This window comes from Cajanus cajan, chromosome 6 (assembly GCF_000230855.2).
Source record: "Cajanus cajan strain Asha chromosome 6, NIPB_CcT2T_4, whole genome shotgun sequence".
NCBI classification, from domain to species: Eukaryota; Viridiplantae; Streptophyta; class Magnoliopsida; order Fabales; family Fabaceae; genus Cajanus; species Cajanus cajan.
The window spans coordinates 7,512,563-7,540,499 of NC_138522.1; the positions used below are offsets into that span (position 1 = coordinate 7,512,563).

At 31.5% G+C, this 27,937-nt stretch overlaps 1 protein-coding gene and 2 long non-coding RNA genes across 5 annotated transcripts; 1 reads left to right on the forward strand and 2 right to left on the reverse strand.

Annotated features, from left to right (window-relative positions):
• Window positions 1-16,667, reverse strand: LOC109811758 (protein MICRORCHIDIA 6). Of its 3 annotated transcripts, XM_020375583.3 has the most exons (21): window positions 16,538-16,667; window positions 15,616-15,766; window positions 15,388-15,543; window positions 15,071-15,145; window positions 14,929-14,963; window positions 14,579-14,657; window positions 14,340-14,429; window positions 14,187-14,262; window positions 13,593-13,671; window positions 12,772-12,900; window positions 12,137-12,235; window positions 11,941-12,042; window positions 11,712-11,858; window positions 11,447-11,545; window positions 9,527-9,578; window positions 9,311-9,422; window positions 2,114-2,319; window positions 1,661-1,770; window positions 1,240-1,319; window positions 974-1,016; window positions 1-361 (listed from the first exon to the last, which is right to left on the reverse strand). In XM_020375583.3, the coding sequence occupies exons 1-21, from the start codon at window positions 16,619-16,621 to the stop codon at window positions 269-271; spliced, it is 2,097 nt and encodes a 698-aa protein (XP_020231172.1). In that variant the 5' UTR covers window positions 16,622-16,667; the 3' UTR covers window positions 1-268. The 3 variants fall into 3 exon arrangements, with proteins under 3 accessions (XP_020231172.1, XP_029129904.1, XP_029129905.1); XM_029274071.2 differs by having other exon boundaries at window positions 15,388-15,766; XM_029274072.2 differs by having other exon boundaries at window positions 15,388-15,766; window positions 16,324-16,613.
• Window positions 16,668-20,662: 3,995 nt separating this feature from the next.
• Window positions 20,663-24,847, reverse strand: LOC145958929 (uncharacterized). The gene is made up of 3 exons (XR_014434506.1): window positions 23,675-24,847; window positions 21,087-22,446; window positions 20,663-20,868 (listed from the first exon to the last, which is right to left on the reverse strand). It is a non-coding gene; the product is annotated as an uncharacterized LOC145958929 (long non-coding RNA).
• Window positions 24,848-24,856: 9 nt separating this feature from the next.
• On the forward strand, window positions 24,857-26,344 carry LOC145958928 (uncharacterized). Its single transcript, XR_014434505.1, has 2 exons — window positions 24,857-25,129; window positions 26,027-26,344. It is a non-coding gene; the product is annotated as an uncharacterized LOC145958928 (long non-coding RNA).
• The last annotated feature ends 1,593 nt before the right edge of the window (window positions 26,345-27,937 follow it).

The following is a 27,937-nucleotide window of genomic DNA, read 5'->3' on the forward strand; positions in this document are numbered from 1 at the left end:
TAGAAACAAGAAAGAATTGATTGCTTATAGCTGACGGTTTCATAGTATTTTACATGTACAGAAGAAAGTTGTCATAGGCTATAACTGTGTCTCACTTCCATATACATGATACACAGGATGCCTGACTGAAAAACTGGGACTCAGACCCTGTGATCCTTTCTTTCCCCAAAACCTGGTAGTAAGCCAAAGACTGCAAAAAGGATTAACCTATACATACAACATCACTGCTACAAACTAAAGAATTGAACCAAGAATTACAGCTACACATTTACTCTTCTTTCACTTCTAGAGACTTCACTTCAGCCAAAAGCCGATTATACTCATCTTGGGCTGCTTGAATTTTACTTCTAAGCGTCGTCACCTGCACAATCATAATCAGATTTTTATTCTCTGCATTTATTCCATAGTATCTACTATAAGAAACTTCTGCCAAATTCATTACAAACTTATTTTGATAAACTTCTTCAATAGTATTGATAGGAGAGAAATATAGAATGAAAATATAAATATTTTTTTTTAAAGTTAAAAGTAGCTTAAGCATAAGTTAATTAATAGAAATTCTTTCTTATTAATTTCTCTAAAATATTATTTTAACTTATGTATAAGCTAATTTTAGAAGTGCTTCTGAAAAGGTTTATTCAAACACACAATAAACCTAACCTTTTGGGATATAAATCTCTAACTATACAATTTTTTGTAGTAATGGTTTTTTTTTTATATTTTATTTTTCTTTCTTTCATTTTTGTGTTAAGGATGGTGGAAATTAAAATACTTTTGTAGGTAAAGATTTAAAAAACAGGAAAAAAAAAAATTAACTTCTAATGCAACATCCTAGAATCCCAGTGCTATACTATTATTATCCAAATACAAACAATTCCACCAACCATAGAATGAACAAAAATACTCCTCTAAGAATTAGGCAACAGAAACATGCAAAGTAACTAACCAAGCTTTATTACTTCCTACAAATTACCTTGAGATTAAGTTCTTCTTCTGTCTTTTCAAATTCTAAACATCTGCAGGGAAAAGAGTAGACATTAAGGTTTATAACTGTCATTTGTAATTCAAAATTTGAGGCATAACAAAAGTTTGGTAAATATTGGTAAAATCAAAATAGTAAAACTTGCACATAGTTTGTGTTTGCCAGAATTTGAAGCCAACCCAACTTGCTGAACACTGAACAGTAATTCATACAATTATAAAACTCCTCAAAGTGACAGAAACTAGAAATATACTTACTTTGCATGCAGTTTCTTGTTTTGTTGCATTAAGTCTATGGTCTTCTGGTCTACCACTTGGTCATCTAGAGTTGCAGTGATCTACATAAAATTCAACTGTGAAGTTAGCACCAATAAATGTTTCAAAGAGTTGGAATGGCGAATATGAACTCCAACGGAATCAAGTAAATTAATAGAATAGATAAATGAGTAGCTACTCCTGAACAAAAGATACAATAAATCTCTGTACCAAACAATGATAGCAGAAGGCAAAAATGGAGCTAAGGTGTAACAATACAGAAACAAATTTGACACTCACCATTGTTTTTGTTGTAAAATAAATTTACACTATTTTTTATAAGTTAACAACGAGCGTTAGAAAATATGCCTCATAATGATATGTACGAACAAATTTTAACAGTGATGAAGAAGCCAATGCAGACCTTATTATTCTGACTGAAACCAACATGGGTTACATTATCTTTCCTTGCAAACCTTTTCATATTCTGAAGGTCTACCACCAGTTCATGTGGCTTCCTCTTATTATTGGAACCTGAATGAAGAAACATTAGCTTGATAAAATTGGTTATGCTAGAACCTGTTAGATAAACTAATGCACAAAAAAAAACTTCTAAGAGAAAAAAAAAAAATAGGAAGAAAAATTAAATAAATTTCTCCATAAGCTAAAACTATTATGCATAAGTTAATAAGTTATTGGGAAAAACTAATATAAGAGTTTCTATGAATTAACTTATGCATAAATTAATTTTAACTTATAAAGAAGCTTATTTTATTTTTGCTTGCTATTATTTTTTTCTTCAAGAAGTACTTCTAGAGAAATTAATCTAAACAGGCTCCTAATCATATTAGGTCTTGTTTCTCTCAGAATCAGTTACCTTGCTCGGATCTTATTCGCAGATTTGTGGAGCACTGTTCAGAATTCCCATATACTTCTTTTGTATTGACAACAGTGGAGGAACTTTTGTTCAGTATGACCGGTTTTTCTACAGAAAGTGGTTTCCGTAACAATGGATACACTGGCGTAACCCCAGGTGGAAGCTTCTTCTTTTCCTTATAGCCAAACAATGTACAATGTGTATCCCTGCAGAAGTTTATGTAGAATCGTAGTGTTAAGATAATTCTATAAGATATAGTTTAGATATAATAGTTTATCTTCCCCTTATTTCTAGTTTAGTTTCCTTAGTCAAATTAATCTTAATCCCTAAACTTTAGGGATTGATTATGTTTCATGCCTATTTATTTTATTGTACTCATCAATTCAGATTAATATGAATTTTATTCAGATTCAAGTTGGTACCAGAGCTTTCTGGTCCAGGAACCCTAATCCAGCTGCCACCAAGGCATCTAGGGTTTTTCGACTTTTGTCAGCAGTTGTCAGAGTTGACACTGCCTGAGTGTCTAGAGGTCGCCGATCGGCCTTTCTGTCGCGAGCCGCCTCTAGATTGGTGTCTCACACGCAGTTTTTGTTGGTGAAGCTCGCCGGTGCGTGGGGTTCACTCGACGCTCTCCAGGCCTCCGTTTGCGACGCCATTTTCTCCATTGGACTCGCCGACCCTCCCTCTTCTCGTTTCGACCCTTTTCAGGTTGTGGGTCACACTCTAGGTGGTTGTTTGGTTGCTGCCTTGGAATTTTGTGGTTGTTTGGTTGCTGCCACGGAAATTTGAGATTGTTTGGTTGCTGTGTTGGAGGTCTTCCGAGATTGTTTACAGGTGTTTTTGCTATTCTTCTCTTTCTTTTCTTCATGGCAGAGATTCCCAAGAATGGCACACCTTCTAAGGAGAATCCAAAAATTGAATCATCTAAATGGGGGCTAGTCTCCTTTGCCTTTTCTGGATCACCTACTATCACATCAGAAAAGCTGAATGGTAAAATTTATTTGGATTGATCCACTGCTTTTGAGATGTGGTTTTTAGGCCAAGGTCTTTATGATCATCTTACTAAGAAGGCATCCGAGGTTGATAAAGAGGTGAGAGATGAATGGCAGTGGGTAGATTATCAACTCGTATCTCTATTGTGACAATCTATTGAGACTAAATTAATGGTGCATTTTCGTCCGTACAAGACATGCTATGATATTTGGAAGAAGACTCGAAATGTCTATGCCAATGATATAAAGAGATTGTACGAGTCTGTTCATGGTCTGGCAACCCTTCGTATGGTTGATAATGATTTGCCAACGTATTTGAATCGTGCCCAATCCACTATTGATGAGCTCAAGCTAATGTTGGTTAGTGATGATCCTCAACAAATATTAAACAAACTTGATAATATGTTTATGGTGTTTATCCTTCAAGGCCTTCACAAAGATTACGAGTCTGTTCGAGATCAAATCTTGACAAATCCTGTCATTCCTACAGTAGAAGAGCTCATAGATCAATTGATTCGAGTCCCTTCACCGGAGGTAGATCTTCACACAGAATCTGAGTCCTCTGCCTTTATCTCTAGTACAGCTGACCGTGGAAGTCGAGGGCGTGGTCGAGGTCGTGGTCGTGGTAAAGGAGGTAGAGGAAACCTCCATTGTAACTACTGTCAAAGAGATGGACATACAAGTGACAGGTGTTATTCCTTGCATGGCTTTCCGAGCAAGACAGCTAATGTGGCACAATCTCCGACTTCGGCTCTAGAAGTCAAGATTGAACTCGAGGGCAATCATCCAATCACATTATCTGTCGATAATTACAAAGAGTATCTTCAACTGAAGGCAACTAAACAAGCCCCTTCTTCCATCACTGTTGCTCATACTAATAATTCTACGGTCTGTCTCTCTCATTCTACGTCTATTGGACCTTGGGTTTTGGACTCCGGTGCTTCTAATCACCTAACTGGTAATGTCTCCCTTTTCCCTAACCTATCATCACCTAAAACTCCACATCATATCACTCTTGCAGATGGGTCAAAAATCCAACCCACTGGTATTGGCCAAATATCACCTCTCCCATCACTACCATTAAAATCTGTTTTACTAGTTCCTAGATGTCCCTTTAATTTGATTTCTATAAGTAAGTTGACTCAGTCACTAAACCGTGTCATAACCTTCACTTTTGATTCTTTCTTGATACATGGTCTCTACTACCTTCAGCCTTCTACCTCTACCATATGTGCATCTATTTAGTCTCCTGATTTAATCCATCGTCGCCTGGCTCATCCAAGCTTGAATAAATTAAAGAAAATGGTACCTCATCTCTCACGGTTGGAGTCCTTAGCGTGAGTCGTGTCAATTAGGGAAGCATGTTAGAGCTTCTTTTCCTAATAGTATTAATAGTCGAGCTATGTCTCCTTTTGATGTTATTCATTCTAATGTTTGGGGTCCTAGTCGTGTTCCTTCTCTTTTAGGGCATAAGTATTACGTCACCTTTATTGATGATTTTTCTAGTTGTACTTGGATATTTCTAATGAAAAATCGTTCTGAGTTATTCAATATTTTCCTAAGTTTCTATTCAGAGATCAAAACTCAATTTGGCAAAGTAATTCAAATTTTACGAAGTGATAATGCTAAAGAATATTTTTCAGATTGCTTCAAATTATTTATGGCTTCTCATGGCATTCTACATCAATCTAGTTGCCCTCATACACCTCAACAAAATGGTGCAGCTAAGCGAAAACATAGACATTGTGGACATTGCTCGTACTCTTTTATTGAATGCTAATGCACCCCCAAAGTTATGGGGCGATGTTGTCCTCACTACAAGGTATTTAATAAATCGAATGCCATCATCTGTCTTGAATGATCAAGTACCTCATTCCCTATTATACCTATTGGATCCCCTTTACTCTGTTCATCCTCGTGTCTTTGGCCGTACTTGTTTTGTCCATGATCTTTTCTCAGGACATGCTAAGTTGTCTGCTCAGGCCATCAAATGTGTGTTCTTAGGATACTCCCGTGTCCAAAAGGAGTATCGTTGTTACTCTCCTACTAAGCATCGATTTTACACCAGTGCAGATGTCACTTTCTTTGAAGATACACCATATTTTATTGCTACAGATGTCTCTCTGGTTGACTCAAATCTCCTTTCTCAGGTATTGTCTATTCCTCATTTTGATCATAGTGTGTGCCTCCTACCACACCTACTACTTTAGAGGCACCAGATCCTCCCACACTACCAGGGTCTGACCGTCCTCTACACAGATTTGGGATAACTTATGAGTGTCGATCACATACTATTGTTCCTCTCGGTGATTCTACAATTGAGCCATATGATTCTACTCCTGCTCTGGTCTCCTCACCTACTCTGGCCCCACCTACCTCAGTTGACTTGCCCATTACTCTTCATAAAGGTAGCCGTTCTACTTGTAATCCTCATCCTATTTATAACTTTCTTTCATATCATCATTTGTCTCCTACCTATTATGTTTTTGTCTCTGCTATTTTCTCTATTACTATTTCCAAGACAGTACAGGAGGCCTTAACCTATCCAGGATGGCGACAAGCAATGATTGATGAGATGACAGCTTTAGACTCCAACCACACTTGGGTACTTGTCCCACCTCCGCCTAGAAAATCTGTTGTTGGTTGTTGGTGGGTATTTAATGTTAAAGTGGGCCCTGATGGACAGGTGGATAGATTGAAAGCTCGTCTTGTGGCTAAGGGATACACGCAAGTATATGGTTTGGATTATAGCGACACTTTCTCTCGAGTTGCGAAGATGACCTTAGTTCGTCTCTTCTTAGCCATGGCTGCTATGAGGCATTGGCCTTTGTTTCAATTAGACATCAAAAATGCCTTCTTACATGGTGATTTGGAGGAGGAGATTTATATGGATCAACCTCTCGGGTTTGTTGCTCAAGGGGGTTTAGTCTTGTATGTAAATTACAAAAGTCCTTGTATGGCCTCAAACAATCACCTCGTGCTTGGTTTGGTCGGCTTAGTAAAGTTATATAGGAATTTGGAATGATCCGCTACGAGGCAAACCTCTGTCTTCTTTAGACACTCACTGACACATAGATTTGTCTATCTTGTTTATGTAGATGATATTGTGATTACAGGTGATGATCAAGAGGGCATCAAAGCTCTGAAGCAACACTTATTTAAACACTTTCAAACTAAGGATTTAGGTCCCCTACGTTATTTTCTTGGGATTGAGGTTGCTCAGTCAAAGTCCGATATTGCTATTTCTCAGAGAAAATATGCCCTTGATATTCTAGAGGAGACCGGACTTATAGATTGTAAGCCAGTTGACACTCCCATGGATCCCAATGTGAAGCTTATGCCTAATCAGGGGGAGCCTTATCCTGACCCAGGGAGATATCGAAGATTAGTGGAAAAATTGAATTATCTCACCATGACCAGACCTGATATATCCTTTCCTGTTAGTGTTGTAAGTCAGTTTCTTAACTCCCTGTGAGAGTCATTGGCATGCAATTGTTCGAATCCTTAGATACATCAAAAGGTCACCAGGAAAAGGACTTGTTTACAATGATAAAGGACATACAGACATTGTTGGATATTCAAATGTAGATTGGGAAGGTGATGCAAGTGATAGACGCTCAACATCAGGCTATTGTGTCTTCATGGGTGATAATCTTGTCTCATGGAAGAGTAAAAAGCAAAGTGTTGTTGCACGATCAAGTACAGAAGCAGAATACCGTGCTATGGCTCACACCACATGTGAGCTCTTGTGGCTAAAATTCTTAATTCAAGAGTTGCAATTTTGTAAAGTTGGTCATATGGAACTAGTTTGTGATAACCAGTCAGCTTTATACTATCCTCTAATCCAGTTTTTCATGAGAGAACAAAGCATATAGAGGTTAACTGCCATTTCATCAGAGAAAAGATCATCACCAGTATCATCAAGACCTCCTCAGTTTGCTCCAAGGATCAACTTGCAGATATCTTTACTAAATCTTTACGAGGTCCTAGGATAACATATATATGTAACAAGCTAGATGCATATGATATATATGCTCCAGCTTGAGGGGGAGTGTTAAGATGATTCTATAAGATATATTTTAGATATACTAGTTTATCTTCTCCTTATTTCTAGTTTAGTTTCCTTAGTCAGATTTATCTTAATCCCTAAACTTTAGGGATTGATTATGTTTCATGCCTATTTATTTTATTGTACCCATCAATTCAGATTAATATGAATTTTATTCAGATTCAAGTCGTAGAAATGTCAGAAATCATATTGATGCTTACAAATTAATATATGTGTGTGTGTATGGGTCAAGATCTGTCGACACGATGGTGTCAAATTAGTGAAATTACAACTTGAATAATTTTTTGTAGAATGAAAATTTAATCGATCCATGCGTTGTATTTAATAACATTACACTTATAATCATGCATATCAGATTTCAAATGATTTGGACTCTTCTAATTCTAGATATGTTATCTAACAACGTAAAATGTACCTTCAAAAGAGACAAAAGACATAATGTTAAAAATGTCTGATTAAGAGAGTAAAAGTTTCACTCTCTAAGTTATATGCAATGCCAAATTGGAAACAATTAATTTATATATATATATATATATATATATATATATATATACAATGTCAAATTAGTGAAATGACAACTTAAATATTTTTTTATAAAATGCAAATTTAATCAATCCAACTATTGTATTTAATGATATTACACTGATTATCATGCAAATCAAATTTCAAATGATTTGGACTCTTCTAGATATGTTATCTAAAAATAAATATATACTACCAAATAATTTTAGAATTGTATGCAATTTTCTATATTTGATCTAATTAGTAATATCATTAAATATAATAGTGGAATCGGTTAAATTTGTATTCTATACAAGTTATTGAAGGTATCATTTCATTAATTTGACACCTGTATCAAAGGATATTGAATATATATATATATATATATATATGTTTTAAAATGTTTTTAATCCCCGTAAAATGAGTGAATTTTGATTTTGGTCTTTGTAAATTATTTTTCTTTTTTTTCATCCTTCTAAAATTTGGGAACAATGTTTTTAATCCTGTTTAAGCAAATGTTGGTTTTGGTCCCTATAAAATATTTTTTATTTTCATTCCTCTAAAATTTAAAGTCACTAATTTTGGTTCCTAATGACCATTTAAAGGTATATATATAACACTTAATTTAAGGATATATATAAAAAAAAAGTTGAAAGTGTTACATGCAGACATTAGTGGGTACCACTTGAAATGGTTACATAAACTTATAGTGATCACATAAGTAATTAAAGAGTTACATAGTAGTACGGACTAAAACAATAGTTTTGAATTTTAGAGGATGAAAAACAACTAAATTTTTTATAACGACTAAAACACACATGTATATATAGTCATGATCCGTTGACACCAGATGTAAGTCTAAAAACTTACATCAAATCTTATATCTTTAATAATTTTTTTGTATAATGAAAATTTAACCATTGAATTATCTAATATTCTCAAGATCATGAATATCAAATTTCACATGATTTGAACTTTTTCTAGATATTATCCAAAAATAAATATTTACACATATTTTAAATATCATATTATACATTAAAATAAAACAATGTGATGAACTATTAAATAATTCTAGAATCATGTGATATTTGATACACATGATCTTGAGTATAATATCACAATTCTACAATTGGATTTGTAAAATTTGCATTATACAAAAAGTTATTTAAGATATAAAATTTGGTGTAAGCTTTTAGACTTGCACATGGTGTCAACGAATCCTGATATATATATATATATGTGTGTGTGTGTTGTTGTGACTATCATTATCAACAATTTCATAAATATATACTTAAATTGACCAGCATTCAAATGATCTTATACAACTTTGTGTGAATGTTTTGAAAGTTATACACAAATGTCTTAAATTTAACAATGTTCTACTATTATATTACCCAAACAGATTATCCACTGAAAATTTAACAGACACCTTTAATGGCGGTTGTCCATCCTTTAATGGAAGTGAGATTTCATATTTGTTTGGAATGAAGAAATTAGAAGACTAATAAAAAATTATATTAGTTTTACTTTTATTCATCCAAACTTATTTATGCAAAAATAGTTTTTTAAAATTTTAATCCAATACTTCTTAAAGTTGGGTAGAAGCAATCATAGAGATAACTAAAAACACTATACCAGTATTCCCATGTCATCTCCTTCAATCGCACTTCAAGCTTTTGAAACAGGGACGTTCTCTCAAAATCTTGTTTGTTATGAGTTGGCTCAATAAAATCTGCTTGCAGGATACCTAAGATTACCACAGATTAACAATTAGGCACCCACACACTGGTGGTCCAGTACGTCTCTAAACATCAAACTGAACTATAAATTGCATAGTAACATGTTACTCACCAACAACTCCTCTACCCCTACTGTCGAAATAGCTTACAACCTGCCAAAATGGCTGCATAATGAAAGGGTAACAACAGTATTAGAGAGAATGAGAGAGTAAAAAGAATAAAAATACAATGAACTACATGGTAAATCCAAGTTAAAGCAACAGAGAATAAACAAAATGATTTAAAATATTTACTTTCCTAATTTTACAATATTTTAGAAGAATTTAATCAAAAGGAGAGAAAAGGAAACTATGAAGAGGATAAGGAATCCCTCATAGAAGTAAAAAAGTACAATGACAAAACCAATATCCTTCCCCCACTAAGGTCGGCTACATGGGGTCACACAGTGTCATTAGAAGTGTAGTTTTGGGTAAGAAACCTTGGATTATTTAGGCCATATAATCTCGGGTGAGGCAGCTGATCCCAAGGTGAAGGCAATGTGGGACAGGTACAGTTCTCATACAAGACAAGAGGTCCTTTTCCTTTTGAAGTAAGGCCTTATCTGAAAGGGACCAAGTGAAATCCATATGAGAGGGAATTGATGGTAATGGTATTGGCAGTAAGTAAGGCGGAGATTTAACTTTTGGGTAGCTTTAGAACAGATCAGGGAAGCCTAAAATTTCTCAATGAAAAACAGTCGATAAGACCAATTCAAGTGGGCTACCAAATAATATGATTTTGACATCCAGTACAGGTCTGATAAGGAGGATGTGGTGGTGGATGCACTTTCTAGACGTTTATCATTCGCTGCCATTTCAGTAGTGCACAGGAAACATCGGCATGAGTGGGGCTTCGAGTTGGAAAGCAATCCTCATTTGAAGAACATTTATGAAGGCCCATTGACCAAGAGTAAAGACTATCCGGGTTTCACATTACAAGATTGCAGATTATATTATAAAGGTAAGTTGGTCCTTTCTAATAAGTCTAACAAGATCCCTATGCTATTAAAGGAATTACATGACTCATCCATGGGTGGCCATTATGGGTTCTTTAGAACTTACAAAAGGGTGGCAGGTGTAGTCTATTGACATGGTATGAAGAATGACATTAAAAGTTATATAGCACCGTGTGAGGTATGCCAACGAAATAAAACAAGCACATTAGCTCTAGCAAACCTATTGCAGCCATTACCCATTCCTACTAGGGTATGGACTAATATATCAATGGATTTCATTGGTGGATTGCCAAAGTTCATGCCAAGCTTCCCCAGTTGCAAATTTGGTCTCTAATTTTCAAAATTAATCAATGTTGGTCCACCATAAACATACCATCCAAAATTAAATAGAAAAGGCTAATGTGGAACGTGAGTAACGCCACCTGACAGTTATTTAGTCATGCTGATTTCCACATAAGGAACATTGTTATTTACTATGGATGTTATATTTCTTTCTGATTTCAATTAGACTTTATAATCTGTTAAAACAATTTTATTTCTAATGATATTGTTTTCCTACATGGCTAACTAACTACTAAGTAGTGTCACCCACGTGAGTATTTTCTATTTTAATTTTGGATGACATTAATGGTGGACCACGATTGTTTAGTTTTAAAAACTACATGGACCAAATTTGCAATAACAAAATTTTAAGGATCAAAATTGCACATTTGGAAAATTACAAGGACCAAAAGTTTTTATAAAAAGCAAATATATGTAACAAAACTATACCGCATGCCAAGTGCATGGCAAAAACAATTGGTAAAAATATTTTGTCAGGGCTATACTGAAATACACTAATTTATTAATCCACTGCAATATTAAATACATATATTTTGCCAAAGTGAAGAAATTAAGAAATTCATTTCACATTATGCAATTGCAAGTTTAAGCCAATTTTCAGAAGAAATAACCAATTAATCAGTCACGAGCATTGAATAAAAAAAAAATAAAGTTGCCTCCAACTAGGAATATTAGAACATTTTGGGTAATAATTACCAGTATAAGCCGATTTTTATGATATACATTGAAACCATGGACATTGACTTGAGGTGCGTCCTTAAGAAATCCAATTGTTGTGACTGTCAAAGCTGTTCCCTAGACAGATAATCCAAATAATAATTATTATTATTATTTAAAAAATAAAAATAAAGTGAAGTGCATGAACTATAGCTAGCAGAAGATATTTTTTCTCCACAGCCCAAGATAATGTTTCCTCTCAATTGATATATAATTAAAAATATTCCAAAAGTTAGACAATCACCTTTACTGATCCACCAATTTGTGGAGCATATTTAACAAACTGAGGATATTTAAGATCATCAGCAATGTTGTGTGGCTTCACAACTTGCCCTCGCAATATAATTTGAAAACTTTCCGGTATCTTCAAGTACAATATGGACATATATACCTGGGTAACGTGAGGATATTAGAATAAGAAAATTCAACCTTTTACACAGCCACTTAATCATTATTTTCTAAATCAAACATACATGTAAAGAGTAACGGAACCGATTAGCAATGTGTTCCTCATTTATACTCTTCCAGGCAGGAAGTGTATCAATCTTCTTGATATCCCCGGCAATACGAATGTCCTGCATATAAGAAATACCTCCTTCATTAACAACAAAGCAAGATTTCAAAACAGAATAAAGCAAGAAAAGAAAACCAATCAAATAAAAATACAACCGACGGATCTGTCTCAAAGTCTAACTCCAAATTCCCATCATCGTTGCACCACAAATTATAGATAATAACTTTAGTACCATGAGATCCAATGTCATCAAACTGCAAGAGAAGAATATTTTTTAGTCATAATAAGCTACTAATAAATCAAGATAGCAACCAATATTATGAAACAAATTAGTATGTTATACTAAATTACTAATTACTTTACAAGGAATTATTTGGCTACAATTCATTCGACAAATAAACCCCCTTCTTTGACTAGTACAGCAATAGCTACCACCTCTCAGCAGAATGATAAGAATATAACGTTATTTAACACAGCCAAAAAAAAAAATAGAAAACTGCTTATTTTATTAAAAAAGTGCTTTTTAAAATTAAGTACACAGAATGAAAGAATAAATGCCACTTAATGTCAAACATCATAACGAGTAAATTTTCATATAATAAATGAACAATTATAACTGGGATTCTACAGCAAAAACATTGATGTTCCAAGAAACTATCCAGTCATGACACTAGGCTGTATTGTCTACAATGGAGGAGGAGACAATAAATATGCCAGCCAACATTTTTTAGTATATTTCTATCAAAACCAACCAATTATCATGGATGAAAGGGAAAATGTAGAAACTGACTTGTTTTAGAAGATCTGCTTCTGATGAATATGGTGACCAACGCAACAGCAAGGATAAATTAGCCACAAAATGCTCATTTCCATTTAATATTTCCAACGAACCAGTTGATGTATTAAACTCATAATTCACCTGAAATTTAAAAGATTAGTTAGTGATGTTAACTGAAACTACTTGAACCTTTATTGTAGAATACTTATCAGGAGATGGAGAGTAAAAACAGGTGTCAAATCATCATCAACAGTAAAGGACCAACTTCCCAAAAACTTAAGCTGAATAGGTGAATGATCATAAAAATTTATACTTTATATTTCTAACATGTCCCCTCACAGATTAGGGCTTGAATCATGAACTATGCAGCAGTCTCACCATCTTATCTTGTGCTAAAATTCAACTTCATCCAGAAGAATGAGGACAGCAAGGACCAAATTCTCGACCACTTGGTCATCAAGGCTTTAATATCATGTTATGAAGATATGCTAAAAGATATCTAGCATAACATTACTAAATTAAATGCATAAAATTACCGAAAAGAAACACAAATGTACTTCCAATCAAAAGAGAAGGAAAACTAAACACAATAGTTGTCCACTGTAAATTCTCTAGAACAATAGTAACAATTTGAATTTTCTAAGAATCAAATCAGCATACAGTAGAACAGTCAACGCACCATATTGGGTAATGCTATATGTAGAGAAATAGCATTTGAACAGTAAAGAAAGTGGATTTGGGTTTAATTCATCCTTATAAAACCAACTTATAAGGTGAGATCTCCAACATGAACCAAAACCTTCAACTAATTAAAAATGAGAAATACTGCTTACCATGGGCACTACTATTCTGTCAAGCTGTGTTTGTGTCAAATATGTATATGACAGAAGTCCAATGCTTTGAGTCAAAATCCTGATCAAGATAGAAACAGTAAGAAAAATAATAATAAAAGTTTCATTTCCACCCCCCATAAATTCACAGTTTACATATTGTTGGCTTGTTGCAAAACCTCCCTGCCTTCCACTCATTTGAATAAGTGAGGCAATAGTCAAAAGAGACTAAAAGGAATTGGCTAAAGTAATCATAATAAATGTACTTAGAATGGATTGGTTCCTAACATGAGAGTAGATTACTTCAATTTATTAAAACACCTTATTATATCTACACATTTCTCCAAGGATATAAAAAGAAAAGAAAAAATGATGGCCAAGTTATTTATAGCCTTTCATATATAAAAATTAAATATAAAAAAAACTATAAAAAAATAGCTGAATAAATACTTTTGAGTTGATATGGCCTTCAGAATCTACTTAAGCATTAATAATCACACTTTCTTCAAGATAATGAGGTGATTGCCAATACATCAGGAGAGACACATTGCCTTAACCAACTTTAGCATAATGTTATGTTCATTAGTTGACCCGTACCTATTATTTAGATGGCAACTGAAGACTATGACATCTGCACCAAGCCTCATACTACTGGTCTTGAAGCCATTTCCATCTAGAACACCAAATTGAAAAATAAATATAAAAGGGAAATACCAAAATGATAGCATAAAAATAAGTCACAATCCGTACAGCGTCCAATAGCAAACTGTGACTTCTTATCTGAAAATCCAAAACTCATGCAACGACGCATTGCTTCCGGATCCATTCCACCACCATCATCTAATTGCCAAATGTCAGCATCAAAGCAAAAAAAAATAGAATCATTGTAACCAATGCAACAAAGAAAGATTCAGGCTACAAATTTAAAACCACAATAAAGATTCAGCACAAATATGCTCCTTTATTAATTTGTTCCAGAAGCAATATACCTTGAATCAACAGTGCTGGGCTTCCATCCCTTGGATTTGAAGTTTTATCTACAATGACAAAGGTAGCCCCATTTTGGATCTATCCTAAGAACAAATGTTAACAATACAATAGAAAATAGGAACAAAAATCAAATGTAAAATATGAATTGATGGCTTCAAAGATGGAAAAAGCATAAAACATTAGTGGCATTAGACATGTATGTTTTACAATAATCCTTGCATTGTACTATTACTCTATTAGTAGCCATCGGCAATAGATTAGAAGGCTGCAGATGATAAAAGAATATGACAGCTAATATAATGTTTAAAATATCACGCAGTTCAATAGTTCAAACATCAGGAATTTTTACCTCATCAACTGCATTATCAAGAAGCTCTGCTATGGCTGCAAACAGAAACAAAGAAGATCACCTCATGAAAAAATATAACATAGGGAGTCGATCAAAGTAATCATAAATAAGACACAAGTTTATACGGATGATAACAACATACCACCAAATGCCCACTTATGCGAAGTTGCATTTGAGTGGAGGAACATTGGGTGCACATGTAGATAATTTTTAGCATCTGCAACCCGAGAAGAAAACAAAGAGATAAGAAGTCCAGAATTGACAGAAGTCTTTGTACCTACAGGCTACAAGCTTATTAGCAACTAGCCTGTGAGATCTGAAAACTATAGTCCCCATGAAAGTCAGGCAGGAAGAAAAATCTGTTAAAAATTCAAGATGTATTTATATGAACTTATTGACAGAACATCCATGAACCAATATAGAATATATTAATCTGACCAAAAGAATATATTGGATTACTTTGGACTGTGACTTTAGAACCAAGCCCATCATCATAGTGTCCAGCTTTCCAAAACTGCCTACACAGGGGTGCTGAACCGATGGGTGATGCATAAGAAATACCGGTGTCATCCATTGGCGATGGCCCTTGCTCCAATACACTGGAGCTACTATGACCTGTACTTGGACCATTAGAACTTATATTTTCTTCAGAATCTTGTCGAGTAGTATGACTCCGAGATCTCTTACGCTTGGCTAGTCGACCTTTGTCAGTCTCATTATATTGCTTTGCATCCATAACAAAATCTTTCTCCAACTTAACAGCTTTGAAACCAACCTTTTCGCTTTCATCATCACTGGATAATTCCACAATTTCTGTAAGACCCATACTTATCCCTACCTACAACCAGAGCAAATTAAAACAAAACAAAAAAAGGATTACAAAGACAAAACAGTAATGTAACATAAAGTAACTAAAAAGAGCAGGCAGATCAAACAATAAGGAAAAAACTATTAACATGTTTAGTATAAATTCAGTACAACTTCAGGCACAGCTTGAGGCTGAAAGGGAATTCACGTCACTGGACAAAATTTTGAAAATTGAAACTAAGGCATGATCTATAAATAATAAGTAGCTTAAAACAAACATGAGGGAATAAGAATTGAAACTAAGGCATGATCTATAAATAATAAGTGAACCTCTGCCACTACTATTTCCAATAAGAATTTAATACCATTATTTTTTTTTCCTTAAAATCACTAAGGTATTGAACCCATTATAGCAATCATAAAGGGAATGATTTATTTTCCCAAAACTATAGTAATGAAAGAAAGGGAGGGAAAAACAAAGAGCCAGGATATTTTCCTGTAATAAAGGTAATAACATTTGATCGCGAAGGAGAAAACCTAAAGAACAGAAACACAAACTATGGTGATTACAAGCTTAAAGAATCTCACTACTTGAGGTTAGGGTTTTGAACGACGCAACGCCACGTTGGAAGTTTACCAAAAAAAAAAAAAAAAAAAAAAAAAAAAAAAAAAGGAAGAAGAAGAAGAAAGAAGAAATGCGAAACGATTAGAGAGATGATTGCGAAAAAAGGAGCAAGCGTGGAAGTGAGAAAGAATTAAGCAATTGGTGTGTAAGTTCAGCGGAAGCGAGATTCAGAGGAACCTTTCCTTCCGATGTTCTTTTTTCTTTTCGTTTTCCTCTTTCCGTACTCTCTCTCCGAGGTATGCAGGTGCAACATAGAGTCATACACCCTATCTATCTTAATAAATTTATGATAATTTTAAACATAAATTTACTTAGGAGTTTGAATTATAAGCATATTTTATTTTTTTATATAATTTAAGATAATTTTATATATTTAGAAATATACTTTTAAAATAATATTTAGAGAGAAAATGATAATTTGCTGGTAGAAAAAAAAATAGATTAAGCCAAATTTTGAATCTAAAATTGAATCATTTATGTTCAAGTTTAATCTTTAACAAAACTAATTATTGGTTAAATTTTACTTATCTCTCAATTAAATTAGATTAAATCTAAAATGAAACTTTAAAATACTAATAAGAAGAAATAAAATAACAGATTTTGAATATGTAAATTAAATTTGTTATATAAAATTAAAATTTTAAAGTTTTATTTATTATTTATTATGGATTTTTTATATGCTTATCTTTTAAAAAAAAACTTAATTTTAAATAAATGAATAAAGTTATTTTTAAATATATTTATGAGACTTTTAATTTGCAAGATGAAAAAATAATTTACCTCATTGTTATTAAAATTTAGATTTTGAAGGAAAAATATAAAACTTATGTAAGAATTCAAAACTAATATAATAAAAAGAATATTAAATACAATTTTATATATAAAAGACAATAAAATTATATGTCTATACTTTTCTTTATTCATGAAAATTATATCTATGAAATTCAAATTTAAGAATTTATACATTCAACTTTAATCTTTCTATCACAAGGCCACCATGTACACCACTTATACAAGTAGTGGATTGAATTTGTGTTTATTAACTAAGGTGCTATAGGAGCAAAGGTCCAAGAAAAATATTAATTGGATATTACTTGTTATGGATGAGGATCTTTTAAACAACCCATGTTACAAGTGAATAAGAAAAATATCACATACATCTATGCACAATTATATACACTATCTCCCTTCTTTTTTATGTTCCTTTATTTAAGTCTTTTTCATGAAAATTTGTATCCCTGTCATACTAATTTGATACGTAGAATATTTTTACTTTTTTTTTTAGGAATTTTGAATTGGGAATTTTAACTTCCTATATTTAATAGTTATTTAAAAAAAATCTCATTATTTCTTGATCTTATCAATTTTAATTATATTATTAAAGTGTATTTTATTTTTATATTTTAGTAAAATTTATTAACTTTTTATTTTTTATTTTATTTTTATTTAAATGAAATGAAATCATATATTTTATTTAAAATTTATATCAATGACAAGAAAACACACGCATATATATTTTAGTAATCATTATGCATAACTCAAAAATTTGATTTATTTTGAAAAAAAATATAAACCGATCCACTTTATAAAACCGATTCAGTTATCCGATATATTTTTACAAAGTGGATTGGTTCGGTTTGATTTTTAAAAAAAATTATTCATATATAAGTAAAAAAAATGGATAACTGCACCGCATCGAACTGATTTAATTTCAAAAAAACTGATCCATATTTAAAAAAAAAAAACAAAAAAAAAAACTGATCTACTTTATAAAATATGGATCAGTTAACGGATCCACTTTCATAAAACGACTTAGTTCGGTTCGATTTAGATTGGATTTTTCAAAAAATCGATCCATGAATACCCCTAACTATGCATGATTAGGTTTATAAGTTAAATTTCAAATACTTGATTTTTAAGCCAGGTAACACATTCATCAATTTAGTTATTTGGTATAACATGATAATTCAAAAACACATATAAGATATTTATTATATAAAATTAAAATTTATAATAAATTATTTATATAAATAAATATTATATTTGAATATAAAAATAATACTTAAAATTTGTATAAATAGATATTTTCAAACATATAAGTTATATTTGAAATTTACGATAAATAATTTATATTATAGCATAAAATTATTTTATTTATAGATAAATTTTTTTAAAATATTAAAATTTAATTTACAAATAATTATAATAAATAAAAACCATATTAGATAAAAAGTCAAAAAATATCTAAAAATCCTTTATTTGAAAAAAAAAATCTAAAAACACTCTCATGTAAAATAGAGATTCGTGTTTAATATAATTCATAAATAATTAAAATAAATAAAAATTGAATTAAATAGGAAAATAAGAAATTTCTAAAAACCTTTTCATCAAAGAAAATTTTCTAAAAATGCTCTTGTACAATATAGAGATTCATGTTTAATATATAAGAGTTGATTAAAATAAATAACTTAGTTTATATTGAGTATTTTAGGTTAATCAAGTCAATCCAACCTAATAAACACCTTTTTACCATTACTCTAAAGGACATTTGGTACACAACAAATTCTTTTATACTCCCTCCATTTTTTTTTCATAGTCGTTTAAGGTTTTTGCACGGGACTTAAGAAAATAATTGATATTTTAGTTTTAAAAAATATTTATTACTTACTTTCCTATTATACCATTTTTTTTTATTTTTTATTTTTTTGCATTCAAGTCTTGAGACTATTGATTTGTGTACACTTATTATTGTTATCCACCTTATGAGAAGTCCATGAATTAATGCATTGATTATTAGAATACACATATGAACTGTAACCTACTCCATTTAATCACATTTGTCCATGAATTAATACATTAATTATTAGAATACACATGTGAATAGTAACCTACTTCATTTAATCACACCTTTAAGTAAATTGTGTCTTTTGAGTATCTTAATTCCTCAATGAATATTGTGGAAAGAAAAAAAATCATGGATGAATAATATTGCCTCTATCAAGATTGATCTAAAATTTGTTTACCCCCAAAAGATTACTATTTCCCTCCAAAAGATTTGTAATAACTTCAATATATATATCTCATTTTAAGCTCAAGAAAATTACATATCACTAACATGGATTCAAATAAAATTTCATATTTGAATATTGAATTCACGCAATTAGAAATGGATATTGAAGATGGTCAACAAAATTGTGCAAGAGAAATTCTCCCTTTTTCTATTTTTTTATATATTTTATTGGAAACATATTGCTCTCATAAATGCAACATTAACTTTACATAGGTGGTTGGAAAAAAAATAGGTAGACATTAGAAATAAATAGACACATTGTTCAATAAACATATATTGATTATCAACGATAAAAATGAAAAAAAAATAATAAGTCATTAATTTTAGTAAAATGATAATAAAAAAAACAACAAAAAAATGACAAAATGACTATAAAAAAATGGAGGGAGTATTTTAGAATCATGATTCATGCGAATCATAAATACTCGGAATCATGATTTCTTAAAATCATGAAAATTTGTTTGGTTGGTCATATTTATAAATATTACTTGAAAATCAAAGAATTCTAAAACATTAATTAAAACTTTATTTTTACCTTAAAAAAATTATTTCTCACCTTCTCCCATGAGAATAATTTCGTATAAAACCTATGCAAAATTCATTCCCAAAATGATGTTTTTTTAAAAGGAGTGTTAATAATATATTCTCTAACATGCTCACTCTCATTAATTAGAATTTATTGAAAACTACAAAATTAGAAGAAAGGATCATTGAATAGAGTGTAAGACCCATCAAAATTTATGTTTTTCAATAAATTGTAATAAATTAGAGAGTGTTTTAGACAATATATTACTAACATTCTTCAATTTTTTAAATAACAAACCAAACATGAGAAATTAGCATTCTAAACATCAAATTATTGAGAAAATAACTTTTTATGTACTAAATACTTCCTTAATATATTGAATTTACCTTGTGATACAATGAGCCATAATGGCTCATTATATTTATATGGCTTGAGTTTAACAACAAATCAAACTTCAATAAAAAGAAAAGAAAAAAAAAATGGATCGGTTCAACTACTTTTAATCTTTACCAAGAGCATTTTCAATGGTAGGATTTATTTTAAGTTCTTAGTTTTTTTTTTGCAAGCCCCTCAATGACATGTAGGATTTAAATTTTTTTGCATATTTTTGTTTCAATGGAAAAATCTAATTTGGATTCTTAATTCACCTTTTCTGGATCCTGAGTGTAATGACCTAGCTGGTCACTACACACTGCACATCACACTCGAACACCGGATAGAAAGGAACCAATATATATACATATAGTGTCTAGAATATACATATATACAAGATCCAAGTCTGGCTAGAATTCAAAGTGTATAAAATACATCAAACGCTACTATATCAAGTAGCTAAATCAACAGAACATCCAAAAAGGGTCAGCTTTGTCTGTCAGCTGTAGACTTACCACCAGCCACCAGCCTATCCCTGCTCTGCTCCCATACAACGTATGATCATCGCAGTCCAAACACCATGGAAACAACAAAGGGTAAGCTAGTGAAAAGAATCAACATATAAAACATATTTAAGTAATATGAACAGTTACAGCTATCAGCACATCAATCATCTTAACAACATCAACTTAATATATATAACAGCACACATCTCACATCATTCAGCAATAACAGCAGTAAACAGTAGTAAAACATACAATGTGTCGTCACGCATATCAGCTCGGAGATCTCCTACAACAGCTCAGCCTTACAGCCTACAACAGTTTAACCTTACGGCCTACAACAGCTCAGTCTTACGGCCTACAACAGCTCAGCCTTACGGCCTACAACAGCTCAGCCTTTCGGCCTACAACAGCTCAGCCTTACGGCCTACAACAGCTCAGCCTTACGGTCTACAACAGCTCAGTCTTTTGGCCTACAACAGTTTATATCAGCATACAACACATCACAGCTTACAGCATACAGCAATAACAGCTTACAACACGGCTAAACAACTTACAACACAACACAACTCATCAATATACATCTAATACAGCTCAACATTATGATTTAACGTGAACACCAAATCAGCACGACAATACTTACATCTCAGCACAACATATATCAACATAAATCAGCATTTTCCACCATATAACAACATATAACAACATATAAGTAACCATCATACCTGCGCCCGGTGCCCTCATGGTCGCGCCCGGCGTGGCACAACCAGAGAGTACCAAGGACCATCGCGCCCGGCACAATTTCCTATTGCGCCCGACGTGAGGGAAGGCAAAGACCTCACGAGGTCTCGTAAGTCCGGCGTGCTAATCCCGCGCTCGGCGCAAGAAAGCAAAGACTTCCCCAAAGTCTCACGCCCGGCGTAATACCAATTGCGCCCGGCGCCCCCTCTAGTAGAGACTCCCAAGGAGTCTCCACGCTCGGCGAGACACGGTCACGCCTAACGCCACATCAGAACCACAAAACTTGAGTCATCTATTGATATCGCGCCCAGCGCTGTCCCTCCACACCCGGCGTGGACCATCCAGAGACTCACATCCTCAAGCCCGCCCGGCGCATTCACCATTGCGCCCGGCGTGCTTGCCCAAATGAAGTCTCTGATGGTCACGCACCCAGCGAGAAGAACTACGCCCGGCGTAACACCCAGCAACAACCCTCAAACTTTCGAAAATCACTTCAAAACCTGCAAAATCAATCAGAAAACCCACATGCAATCGGCCCAAAGTATCATATTTTCATCCAACCTCGTGAAAAACCCCTCATTTTCTGCATGCAACCATTAAATCAAGAAAACCCAAATTTTTCATCAAAAACCCCAAAACTCCAAAAATCAATTTTTTCCACCAAAACTCAGCCAAAATCAACCAATCATCAGCCCACAAATGAGTGTAAGAACTCATTTTAAACAAAAACACAGCCAAAACTAGCTTCCCTTACCTCGGTGCAAGAAATCCGAGCTCCGGGAAGAAGAAAACAATGCTCAACGGGGAAGAAAGGGAGAAGAAGAAGCTCCGCACAGCTCAGCTAGAAATCCAAACACCTACTCTTGACCAGCACCTTGAATTCAAGCAATGAGAGAGAATCAGAAATGTGAGAAAAGGAGTGAATGAGAGAGTTTTGAGAGTGAAGGAGAGTTGAGTGAGAAGAGAGTTTGGGGAAGAAAATAAAAGGAAAAAGGGGTCTCACACCGTAATTTTATATTTTTATTTATAATTAATTTGTTAAAAATTATTATTTTTATTGATTAAAAATTTGTTCTTTAAGAATTCTTATATATGAACAATTTTTATACTGTTATCCACATTATTGATAAAATTTTCAAGAAGCGTACGAATCGATTAAGAATTCATATTGGAGACTGCCTAAGTGGAAATAAAATAATATTATATTCAAATACAAATGTTATTAACACATTATTGACTTAATTTTCTTTTTAGTCATTTTTTTTATCAATTTATAATTTTGATCATTTTGTTAAGTTAACATCGATTGACCGTTAAGTGTTAACGTTGACCTATGACATGTAATTGAATTAATAAAATGACCAAAATTTTATTTTATTTTTTCAAAATTAGAAGAATTAAATAATTGCATTTTAAGTAGAATGTTTAAAATGCAAATTGACAAAAATTAAAGAGATTAAAGATGTAATTTAATCTATATTATTTGACATACTTTTTCTATCAAAACATTTGTTATATATGTTATTAATAAAGATGATATCCCTTATTGATGTATATTTTTTATTGAGCGTTTTACCTTTATAATTTTTTAAACATGTTTAATTTAGTTTTTATTATACTCTCTAATTGACTATTGAAAGTCACTCACACTCATTGCTAATTACTCTTTTATATTTAAATTCGTATCATTTTTTATTTTTATTTTTAAGCAAAATGTATAAAAATACCAACCATCTTTTGTACACCAATTATTTGCTAAAATCAGGAAATTCAATCAAATATAAAATAAGGCCTATAATAACTTTTAGCGAAATTCATATAAATTTCAACCAATAATATGTAAAATATATATTCTAAAGTATGTAATACTAATATTTCTCTTTGTTCAACTAATTTTAAATGTGTTTAGTTTTTCAACTATTCACAATATTGAATTTGAGGCTACCAACATATAAGAATTTAATGTTAAATCATGTAAAATTATTATCCATAAATAAAAAATAAATATTAAATATCAATAAATAAGTTCACGAGTTAACACGATACTCATTTCAAATTACGTCATAAACATTTAAACAATGATGTTTAGATAATAAGGTTACCTTGTAGTGTGTATGAATCTGTGTTATTTCAATCTAGGGAAAAACGTAAGTAATGAATACTTCACAGTGAAGGCGTGTCAACTCTTATTTCATGCAAAAACAAACACATGCTTAATGAAATAAGAAGACAAAGTTGTATGAGTGAGAAGCCAAAACACTTCACAAATTGTAAACCAAACTCCCCCATGTTACAGTGGGAATAAAATGTTATATGAAAGAAGATTTTCACAAAATTCTAAAGTAATTCACACAAAAGAACTTGGCATTTAATGATTTTCTTAAAGGGAAGAATCCAAGGGAAGAGAAAACAATTTGGAGATAAAGTAAAAGAGAAATGATTAGTTGATCAATGACCTTTAAGGGAAAGCCATTGTATTTAGGGTTATTAAAAACGAAAATTACAAATTCAACCTTAACACAACATTAATTATTACTTTATTCTATTACTACTTTTCTCAATGATAATAGTTTAATATATATTTATATTTATACATGTACAAAAAATAACTTATATTTGTTATATATTATTTTATTATTTTAATAGTATAGTTTTTCTTGAGCAAATTTCTAATTTAAAATTGCAATTTCAATTAAGCATGTTAAATTAAAATTTTGGAAACTATCTTAGAAGTTAAAACAAAATAAATATGTAGATTTGAAAATCATGTTAATTTTGGAATGAAATCATGTCTTGATAAGTATGCATATTAAATGAATGTTTCTTACAAATTTGTTTATTTTCCATTTAAAATTAAATGTAATATACAAATTATTATAATTATGTTTCATATATTTTTATTTTGTATAAAATACATTTAGTTAGTGTAACATCCCAAATTTTATTCAATGAAAAGAAATATTTTTTTATGTATTTATTATGTGAATAAGTATTTTATTTATATATTTTACTATTTACGTATACGTATTTTTACTATTTATGTATACGTATTTTACTATTTATGTATACGTATTTTACTATTTACGTATATGTATGTATGAATAGTATTTCACTATGCAATTGCACAGTGAAGGACGGCTGCACGAGGGACGCGGGTTCAAATTTTATAATAAATTTGAATATAATAATGAATAGTGCATAGTGCATAGTAATTTATAATATTATTTTAATGAATAGTGCATAGTAATTTATAATATTATTTTAATGAATAGTGCATAGTAATTTATAATATTATTTTAATGAATAGTGCATAGTGCATAGTAACTTCAAAAATTCTATAAATAGGGACTTAAGGTTTTGAAAATTTAGAATTCTAGAGAGAAGGAAATTCTGGAGAAATAGAGAGAGAAAGTAAGAGAGAGAGAAGGAGAAAGAAAAGGAGGTTCTGCTCTAGTGTCTTGTTTAAGGAGAAAGAGGAAGAGATTCTGCCCTAATTCCGATTCCTTTTAAGGAAAGATAGAGAGGAGGAGATTCTGCCCAAATTTCTGTAAACCCAGGTAAGGGGGGAGTGGGAAACCTCGCTTGGGGGTGTGGGAATAATTGTTAAATAGTTTGTTTGTTGGATTGGCTCCCGATCCCTTGCCTGTTGTTTATTTCTTTGAATATGTATTATTGATGTGTTTTGTTTTATATCTTATTTATTTACATATTAGAATCTGTTATTTGAATGGAAGGCTAAGCCTCCTAAGTATTTATAAATTTGTAATCTATTATTTAAATGGAAGGCTGAGCCTCCTTATTATCTTATATTACCTTTTAAGCTTCCTACTTTACTTAAAAGATCTTAATATATTATTATTGAAAAATATGATACCTAAGCAACCTCTGGACTGTTGGATTGTTGGACTGTTGGATTGTTGGACTGTTGGACTGTTGGACTGTTTGGACTGTTGGACTGTTTGGACTGTTGGACTATTGGACTATTAAATTGGATTATTGAAATAATTCTTAATTATGAAATATGAATATGATATGTGTAACATGCTAAAGGTTGAGTCTGTGAATGTATGACATGCATCATATGCACATACTACTCCAGGTGTGCCGCTGAGACCGCATACCAGTGATGCTAACAAGGTGTATGATCACCAGTGATAGGTGTGCCTTCGGGACACCAGTGATGTAACATGCTAACGAGGTGTATGAACACCAGTGATAGGTGTACCTTTGGGTCACCAGTGATAAATTCTGAAACTTCCGTATGGCGCCACATGCATACAATAGTGAGTCAAGTCAAGAAAATCATTATACATAAGCATATATGTGAGATTGATTATATATGTGAATTATATTGCGTGTGTGTGTGCTATTTAACTTTTATTTCTATATCTGCAACTGAGTGAGAAGTTTCTCACTCCCTTGTCATTTTTGTGTATATTTAAATTATGATGCAGATAATTAGCATGAGGCTGAGGATGTTGGTGGTGAAGCTTAGGCTTCTGTTTGGGTTTCGCTCTGATAGGATGTGACATCGGGATTAGCTAGACTTATTGTTAAATTATTATTATTTTTCTTTTGTAATTTTTATGTTATTTATGTTGAAAGTGTGTATTTTTGTCATATTATAATTTTTCTAAAAGATTATAAGTTAATTTCTAACTAGGAGGCCCTGCCACCTTTACTGGGATTAATCTATAATCTTTATTTTATTATTTCTTGACAATTTGATACTTATAGTTGAAAATTATGAATGTGCATCTTTTACCCAATGATACTTGAGATAATTATTTTATATTAGACTAAGAAAGAATTTATATATAGATGGTTTATATCTATTGTATTTATGTTGGGGTAGAGGGTGTCACAGTTAGTGTGTATTTATATATTAACAAACTTTTCTTCTCTTGCAATATACTAAGAATAAACATATATTAGAGTATTTTTTAAAATATAAAAAAAATATGATTCATTTGATTATTAATTATTTTTATGATTATTATAACTAAATAAAAAATTGAAAATCATGTTAATACAAAATAAATATGTTGATTTGAAAATCATTTTAATAATGAAATGAAATCATGTCTTAAAAAGTATGTATATCAACTTCCATTTTGAATAAAAGTATCTTGGAGTTAAAAACAAAAAATATATATTGTTTTGAAAATCATGTTAATTTTGGAATGAAATCATGTCTTAAAAGTATGTATATTAAAAATATATTTCTTCCATTTTTTGTTTATTTGCCATTTTAAAATATATGTAGCATACAAATCATTATTAATATGTTTCTAAATTGACATCTATTTCATTTATTATGACTATATATTTCCTTTTATAAACTAAAAAATATTTTTGGTAATTGAAATTTTGGAATTGGTACATTTTAAATAGATACTTTTTACTATTTACATTCAAAATTTGAATTTAATATTTTTTTCTCATAAATCAACTCTTATATATTAAACATAAATATCAATCTTGCACAATAATATTTTAGGAGATTTTTTCAATGAGAGAATTTTTAGGAATTTTTTAACTACTTATATAATTAGATTTTATTTATCATAATTATTTATCAATTAAAATTTAAAATTTTAAAATATATTATCAATAAATAAAAAATAATATTTTTTATAATATAATTTTTTATCATAAATCTAAAACATAATTTATATGATTAAAAATATCTATTAATATAAAATTTAAATATATTTTATTTATTCAAATATAATATTTATTTATATTTATAATTTATTAAAATGTTTAATTATATTTAATAAATATTTAGCTTATGGATACACATACTAAAATATTAGTATATACTAATAATAAAGACGAAATATCTTTCATTATGTTTTTTTTTATTTACTTTTTTTTTCATTCATCATTAACTAAATCATATCTCTCTTTCTTCAAATAACCACCAACTCCATTATTTTTATTTTAAAATGACATAGAGGGACAAATACCTTTTTTCTACAAGTCATTATAAATATATTTACGAATTCAATCAAGGATATTTGTTCTTACCGGAAATCTGTTGTAGAGCTGATCCGCTAGGTAAGATCGGTGAGCCTCCTTCACGGGTACGCTGGTGCTCCAAGATGGGGGTGGTACCTGCAAAAGAGACTCCGATGCTAAAGTTAGTGTTTGTGGAAGTATGAGTCTCGTATAAATAATGCACGTACCTTTGTGTGAATTAGGGTTGTGTTGGGCCTTGGGCTTGAGATCTGTTATGATCTGATTAGATAGTAGATCTCGTCTGGAGCGAGATCCCTGAGATCAGTTATGATCTGATTAGATTGCGGATCTCATCTTGAGCGAGATCTCCGAGATCAGTTATGATCTGATTAGATTGCGGA